Source organism: Callospermophilus lateralis, chromosome 7, assembly GCF_048772815.1.
Source record: "Callospermophilus lateralis isolate mCalLat2 chromosome 7, mCalLat2.hap1, whole genome shotgun sequence".
Taxonomy (NCBI): Eukaryota; Metazoa; Chordata; class Mammalia; order Rodentia; family Sciuridae; genus Callospermophilus; species Callospermophilus lateralis.
Window position 1 is genome coordinate 143,234,110 of NC_135311.1, and position 7,516 is coordinate 143,241,625.

General features: G+C 60.1%; 1 protein-coding gene across 1 annotated transcript; it reads left to right on the forward strand.

Moving 5' to 3' along the window:
• Positions 1-4,226: 4,226 nt before the first annotated feature.
• Fndc10 (fibronectin type III domain containing 10) lies at positions 4,227-4,901 on the forward strand. The gene has a single exon (XM_077110095.1). The coding sequence runs from the start codon at positions 4,227-4,229 to the stop codon at positions 4,899-4,901; it is 675 nt and encodes a 224-aa protein (XP_076966210.1).
• The last annotated feature ends 2,615 nt before the right edge of the window (positions 4,902-7,516 follow it).

Consider the following 7,516-nt stretch of genomic DNA (forward strand, 5'->3'; position numbering starts at 1 on the left):
GGCACCAAGGCCCCTCCCCCGGTCCCTGTGGCTTTACGTGCACCAGGTCCCTCCAGATCTACGCCAGCTGCAAGACTCTCTTGAAGTCCTGGCTGGAAGGGCCACCTGGCCTATTAGCCCCTAGTCTCCACTGTCCCCGCACACAGGTGACCTTCCCTTGCCTGGAGAGTTTCCAGCCACCCGGGAGCTGGGGAGAAGGAGGGTCCCTAGGGAGTACCTGCCTCGAGGCCAGGCAGCTTCCTGGCCAAAGGGAGGTTGAGACCCCCCCCCCCCCCCCCCCGGGGTCTTTGGCAGCCCTGACCAGGGTTTCCCGTGAGCCTCGGTGGCCCAGAGCTGTCCCTGAAGTAGCTGGTGTACCCTGGGCAGAGTCACTGATGGATGTCCCCTCCCAGGACAAGGGTGGGGACTGTGGGTACTCACAGGCTGTGGCAGAGGGACAAAGACTGCAGAGGCTTCCAGGGACATCCTGTCCAGAGTCTGTCTGAAGCCCCCAAGAGGCAGAGACCTGACGCTCAGGTTTCCAATGCCTTCTGTTGACAGTGATCGATTCTGTTCATGGTCACAAAACAAAACTCCCCATTGGAAAATATTTTTAAACATTTTAAAAAATATATTTTTATTTAGTTGTAGATGGACACAATGGCTTTATTTTATGCATTTATTTTTATGTGGTGCTGAGGATTGAACCCAGTGCCTCACACATTCTAGGCGAGCGCTCTGTCACTGAGCTACAGCCCAGCCCTAAACATTTTTTTTTATTTATTTATTTTTTAGGTGGACACAACATCTTTATTTGTATGTGGTGCTGAGGATCGAACCCAGGCTGCATGCATTCCAGGCGAGCACGCTACCGCCTGAGCCACATCCCCAGCCCCCTAAACATTTTTTGAAATGTTTTTTAATATATTTTTTTAGTTGTAGTTGGATACAATACCTTTATTTTATTTATGTATTTATTTTTATATGGTGCTGAGGATTGAACCCAGGACTTTGCACATGCTAGGCAAGCCCTCTACTGCTCAGCCCCAGCCCCAGCCCACCCCAGCCCATTTTTTTTTTCTTTTTTTTTTTTTTTTCTTTTATTTTTTTTTTCTTTTATTTTTTTATTGGTTATTCTCCAGCCCATTTTTAAACAGTTTTTAGGTGCAGGCTGGGGATGTAGCTCAATGCTACAGCACTTACCTAGCATATGCAAGGCCCGGGGTTCAATCCTCAGGATTCAAACAAAACAACAACAACAACAAAAAACGAGCACATTAGTGTGCACGTATAGCGATCCTCAGAAGCAAGTGTGATCACAGGGCCTCCTAGCTGCACTGCAGATACCAGACAGAAGCCCCTGTTACCGCCTCCTTCCTCAGGGCCAGCCCCATCTCCCACCATCAAGTCCCACAGGAAATCTGGGGAACAGTTTGTCTCCTACACAGCTTTCTTAGCTTGGCTTTTCCCTGTGGGTCCCTTGTCCCTCACCACCGGCTTCTCACCAGGACCCCAGTCCCAGAGCTAAGTGTGTGTCCACAGCCTGTAGCTGGAGGCCTAGGCCAGAAACTGGAGGGCCGTACCCAAGGGCACCGTGGGAGCTTCAGTGTTAGCACAACAGGGGCTCACTGGGTTCCGTGGGTTAAAGTCCAGGACCTGGCGTGGCTTGCTTCAGTGAGGCTGGATCCCATGCCCGAAGCAAGACTAGGCTCCTTACCTGCCCGAGAGCTGGCTTCCTTCTGAGACAGGCCGATTTCCCCTGAGAGGTCTTTGGGGCCAGGACGCTAGCAGTGGGGCAATCCAACCCTTGCAGGGCAACCACCTCCTTCCCATGAGCTTCAGCAAAGAGGTTGATGTTAAGGTGCTAGGTCACTCCCAAGCCCCCATGACCGACCAAGAATGGAGAAAGGGGCCTCTCACAGGAAGCGGAGGCAGCACTACCACAAGTGGGACTGATGTCAGGGTGAAGTTCTGGGGACTCTGCTTCAGCTTGGCTCCTCTCTATTCCTCCATTGCCGCGCCCGTGCTCAGCAGGTTAACAGCCTAGGCTCCATGATCACCTCCCAGTCTCGTTCCTTCTGGAAGCTGGCTCCAGCCAGCAGGACCACCTCTTCCACTCCCCTGGGGGCTGTGCTCTCTGCCCATAGGGGAGGGCTCTGTGATGATTGGTGGGCAGTGGCTTAAAGGTGACCGCCTGGGCAGGGACCTGGAGAGGTGGCGTAAGGAGACCTTGAACAGAGGCACTGACAGAGCTCCTGAAATGGCCAGAGCACCAGCTGACCTCGCAGCTATGCCTGGGTGAGAGACACTCCAGACCCTGGCAGAGCCCAGGCTGGGATAGCCTCCGCAGGACTCAAGAGGGTCCCCGTCCCCCAGCCCCCAAAACCACCCTGGGGCCTTGCTGGCCACTGGAAAGGGCAGCTGCAGAGGTGGACAGAGGCAGAAGTGGTGTCGGCTGTGCAGTGCAGTCTGGGAGGCTTCTCATGGTCTCTGGAGACAGCACTGCTCCACCTCCTTTGCTTCTCTGTCCCAGAAACGATGGGTGGGAGGCAGGACTCACTGCACCTGCTGGATTCCCCTGCAACCTAAAGATCTTCCCATGGGCTGCCTGGCACAGCCTTCCCCCACCTGGTCCTCTCTTTGACCCAAAACGACAAGATGCCGTGGACAGAGCATGTGTCCAGACAGGGAGAGAGTAGAGCCTGCAACCCAGTGAGGAGACGGCAGCCTTCCCTCCACTGGGGGCAGCTGGCCGGGAAAAGCTCTGCACTGGAGCGCCCAGCCCCAGCACAGGCCAAGCATGGTCAAGACAGACACCCACAGGCCTCCAACTGGCCTTGGTGGGTATCCACTCAGCTGGCCCTGCAGCATGGCCAGTTGTACACACAGCTTGATCTGTGTGTACCATGCCTCTGCTTCCTGGAGTGGGCTGGGAGGTTGCCCACCCAGGTATCTTAGGGCCAGAGATGCCACCACACCATGTCACCTATGCCCTGAGCCTGTGGTGCCTCAGGCTTCTACCACGAACCTGTGAGCAGGCTAGCCAGAGCCCTGGGAGTCTGGAGGCAAGGACTCAGGGAGTTTCCGAGGTCACCCTACTTTCTGCTTCCCTGTAAAGCTGGTATCTCCCCGAAAAGCTGGGGGCCAGCCAGAGCCAGGGCTTGGCCTGTCTGAGGGATGGGCAGAAGCAAGGAGTGCCTCTCCCAATGCCTCTGCCCCTCAAGCTCCCTCACCAGGTACAAAGGCCTCACCAGCTGCCTGGTGTTGGGTGGGGGTACCCCAGACTAGGGGAGGAGGTGCACTGACTGGGCAAGGGACTCCTGGCCCTTCACCTCAGGCTGTAGCAGAACCTCTTAATTCCGGTGCTGACCTCGGTTTTCAAGGTGACCAGGAGTGGCGCCAAGGAGGGGGCTCTATGGGTGTGTTGGGGAACAGGGCTATCCAGAGATCTGCAGTGCAGGGTCCTCAGGAAGGGACCCTAAGGGTGCTGAGGTCAGTTCCTCCTCCCCTCCCCCTGCGATGCCTACAGGCCGCGCACTGGATGGACTTGGGTGCCTTGTTCCCTTTGCACAGCCCTGAACTTCATGAGCCATCAGGAGGGCTCTCCCAAGGGGTTAGCTACAGAGGGTCCCTTCTGTAGCTGCACTTTTAAGGTGTGCGGAATTAATGAAGTTTGCACCTAAGGAAGCCTCACCTCAGGCTTTCCTGCAGTGTGGAACTCTATTCCAAAGGTGCAGGAGCCCTGGGCGAAGGAACGCTGGGTCCTCACCCACGCGACCTAGGAGGCGGGACCCTCATTTTGCCGGTCCCCACCATGGGCTCAGGACCTGGGGTCCAGCCACTACGTACCCCCTCCGAAATGCACAGAGTCCTTGACGGTCTGTCAAGGGAAGCTGCAGAGATGCACGCCTCTGGACCACAGCCAGCAGAAAGGGCGGTCCAGTCTGCAGTCCAGACCCGGCCCGCCGCGCCCCCCGCAGCTGCAGACCCGCCCTCCGGCGCCCGCGGCTCCGCGAGGGTTAAGGGGGGCGTGGCGTGGAGCGCCCCGCCTCCGCCGCCGGGTCCGAGCGCGCACGGGGCGCGGGGGCGGGTCGGAGCGGGCGGCGGCGGAGGGCGCGGCGCCGGGCGAGTGCGGGCAGCGGCAGCAGCAGCAGCAGCAGCGGCGGTGGCGGCGCGGCCCGCGTGACCCACCGCCGCGCCCCGTGCGCCCGCGAGCCCGCGCTCCGCCGCGCCGGCCCAGCCGCAGGATGCGCGCCCCGCCGCTGCTGCTGCTGCTGGCCGCCTGCGCGCCGCCGCCCGGCGCCGCGGCCGCCCCGACCCCGCCAGGCTGGGAACCGGCCCCCGATGCGCCCTGGTGCCCCTACAAGGTGCTGCCCGAGGGCCCCGAGGCGGGCGGCGGGCGCCTGTGCTTCCGCAGCCCCGCACGCGGCTTCCGCTGCCAGGCGCCCAGCTGTGTGGCGCTCTCCTCGGCCGGCCGCTCGCTGCGCGCGAACGTCCTGCGCAACCGCAGCGTGCTGCTGCAGTGGCGCCTGGCGCCGGCCGAGGCGCGCCGCGTGCGCGCTTTCGCGCTCAACTGCTCGTGGCGCGGCACCTACATGCGCTTCCCCTGCGATCGCGTGCTGCTCGGCGCCTCCTGCCGCGACTACCTGCTGCCGGACGTGCACGACAGCGTGCACTACCGCCTGTGCCTGCAGCCGCTGCCGCTGCGCGCCGAACCCGCCTCCGCCGCCGCACCGGAGCCCGCCGAGTGCGTGGAGTTCACCGCCGAGCCGGCCGCCATGCAGGAGATCGTGGTGGCCATGACGGCGGTGGGCGGCTCCATCTGCGTCATGCTTGTGGTCATCTGCCTGCTGGTGGCCTACATCACCGAGAACCTCATGCACCCGGCTGTCAGGCGCCCCGGCCTGCGCAGGCAGGCCTGAAGCGCAAGGCGGTCTGCCCATCTGGGCACAGCCTGCCCAAGTACGCCTGAGACCCCAGGCCCTACGTCAGCTCCCCTCCCTCCTCCTCATTCCCGCTCCCTCTTTAAGATCCCCACGGAGGGCCTGATGGAGACGAATAGGGAACCAGCCGGTCCACACAGGTATCTTTGCATCGTCACAAGACCTTCTCAGTCGGGCGTCTGCTTTCCAGACTCTGACTCCGAACTGGCCCTTGGGCCTGGGATGGGGTGCCAGCTGCATCCAGGTCTCTAGGCTTTCCAGAGGCCTTTACCAGGGGGCCCAGGACATATAGCCCCTTCCAGCAAGAGCCAGTGGCACCTGGGATCATCACCCTGAACCTCCATCCTCTGCCAAGTCGTCGAAGACAGGCCATGGTCATTGCTTGGTCGCTTTGTGCTTTACAGGTTGGGGGAGTGGCCCCTTGGAGCCCGTGTTCCCCCCTGCCCTACCCCAATGGGCTTAGGTTAGCTTTGTGCCTTAGTTCCTCAGGCCCACCGCAGGAGCCAGCCACCACCCCACTGCTGTCCAGGGGGTCTGTGGCTCTGAGACTGGCTGGCTTTGCATGCTTCTGGCCAGAGTCCCCCTGGGAACACCCCCCTTCAAGCTTTGCGGAAGCCTGGGGCAAGGGTAATCAGGCCTCTTAGTGTCTTCTGTGGGTCTGACCAGCCAAGAGCCACAATGTAGCTCAGCAGGCCAGGCCCAGCATCGGGTTGCTGCATCCAGGGGTGAGTGTCCTCTAGGTGGGGGAGGCTGGTGATTCCCCAGGGCCAGGCCCCCCTTTCCTACTATGTGTACTGCCTCTGGTTAGGACTTTCTGTGGGGAGTGAGGGTAGGTGGTTGGAAGGATGGCATTGGACCCCAAGGGTAGAAGGAGAGCTGCCAGCCTTGCCCAGCCGGATCTGCCACAGTGGTCTGGATCCTAACCTCAATCAATCCAGGAGACCTCAGTGGCCACAGTGTGACCAGCTGCAGTACTCCCAACTCTTTTCATGATTGGGGGTTGAGAGTCCAGGATCTGACCCCAGTGATGCTGCCCATCCACCCACCATGGACAGAGGCTGGGCTTGCCCACCTCCTGGCAGATCTGAGCACCTGGCTGAGGTCACCCAGCCACCTGGTGATGTTGGCACCCATGGGAGGGTGGCACTGCCTGGCTCTCCATGAGCCCCTGGCTCTTATCACCTGGACTTGACCCTTGCACCTCCTGGCCACTATGGCTAATTATCTTCCTACCCCAGGGACCACCAGCAACCATGGGCCCTGGCTGGTGCCCCTGCAGCACCCCACACCCTACCTCTGTCTACGCTCTGCCCACACCCCGCATGGCGCTGGTCAGGTTCCAACCTGGCGCCAATGTCTAAATGTCCATCATTCTCAGACCAAAAATACTGTCTTGTGTGTTTATTTGAGATGGGGAGGGAAGTGGGGGTGGGAAGGCTGGGACCTCTCCAAGGTCTTTTAGCATCAGTCTGGTGGCAGCTTCAAACCCTTTTCCTGCCTGAGGCTGGGCCTCAGGCATGGTGCACAAGCATGCTGAGGGCTGTCACAGCAGGAGGACAGGCATCCCACAGCCTGTCCTCCCCTGCTTCCCAGACCTTGGGAAAGCAGGCTGGCCAGCTGTGTTGAGCGGGGGAGGGGAGGTAGCCCCTGCTGCAGTCTCACGGGTGACCCACTTGAGCTGTGCCAAGCAGCAGTTAGGTGCTCTTCTCATCTGGGCCTCCCTGTACAGTGCTGGAGCTGGGGTGGGGCAGTGTGAAGGCAGAGGAGGGGCCTGCACAGCCCTTCCCGGTCTAGACTGTCCTTGAGCCACATTGCTGCTGGAGGAGAGGCTGAGCTCTGCAGAGTGACTCATCCCCAGGGGCAATGCAGCAAAGTGTCTAGACAGCCTAGCAGAAGTGGGAGGGGGTTCTGGAGAGCTGCCTCTGATTTTGGCTCCCTGGGGCCCAAGCCACTTTCAGCCACAGATGTTAGGAGGGGGAGCCCTTGGCAGCACCCTGTCTGAGGCACCCCAGTGTCCCACCCCCAGCACACAGGAACAATCAGGGTCCCAAGCTTTGGGAGTTGAAGTTGTATGAAGCCTCCTCAGGCCCTTGACCTGGCTTAATGTCCTGCCAGCTAAGTCCACAGGCCTGCCAGTAATACTTGCAGTGCCCAGAGGCCACTTTGGGTTTGCAGAGATGGGCTTGAGCAGACCTGCCACTGCAGGAAACAGTGAGCAGGGAACAGCCTGAAGCTGGTGTCCCAGCCAGCAGCACCTGCTGCTGAGCTCATGGGCATTCCCATAGGTCCCTCCTTCCCCAGCGGTCACTTCTTGGGCAGGTCCCACCATCCTCCCAAGAACACCCTGGTTCTTCCTGCACCCGTTCCACCTGAGAGGCTCGAGGTCCACCTCTGAGTCTACTGGAGAGTCCTCCAGCCCCATCCCCTTCTCCAGTGGCCTCTTCTCCTCTCCCTGTCTCTTCATTTCTGACAGGACTGGGGATGCAGCTCAGGGTTAGAGCACTTGCCTGGGCTGGATCCCAGCATCACAAACACAAAAAACAAATCTCTCTCCTGTTTTGTCCCTCTCTCTGTCCTGTGTCTCTTGCCTCTGT

Excerpts from the sequence above, each read along its gene's own strand:
- Fndc10 (XM_077110095.1), top strand. The coding sequence starts at position 4,227 with ATGCGCGCCCCGCCGCTGCTGCTGCTGCTGGCCGCCTGCGCGCCGCCG.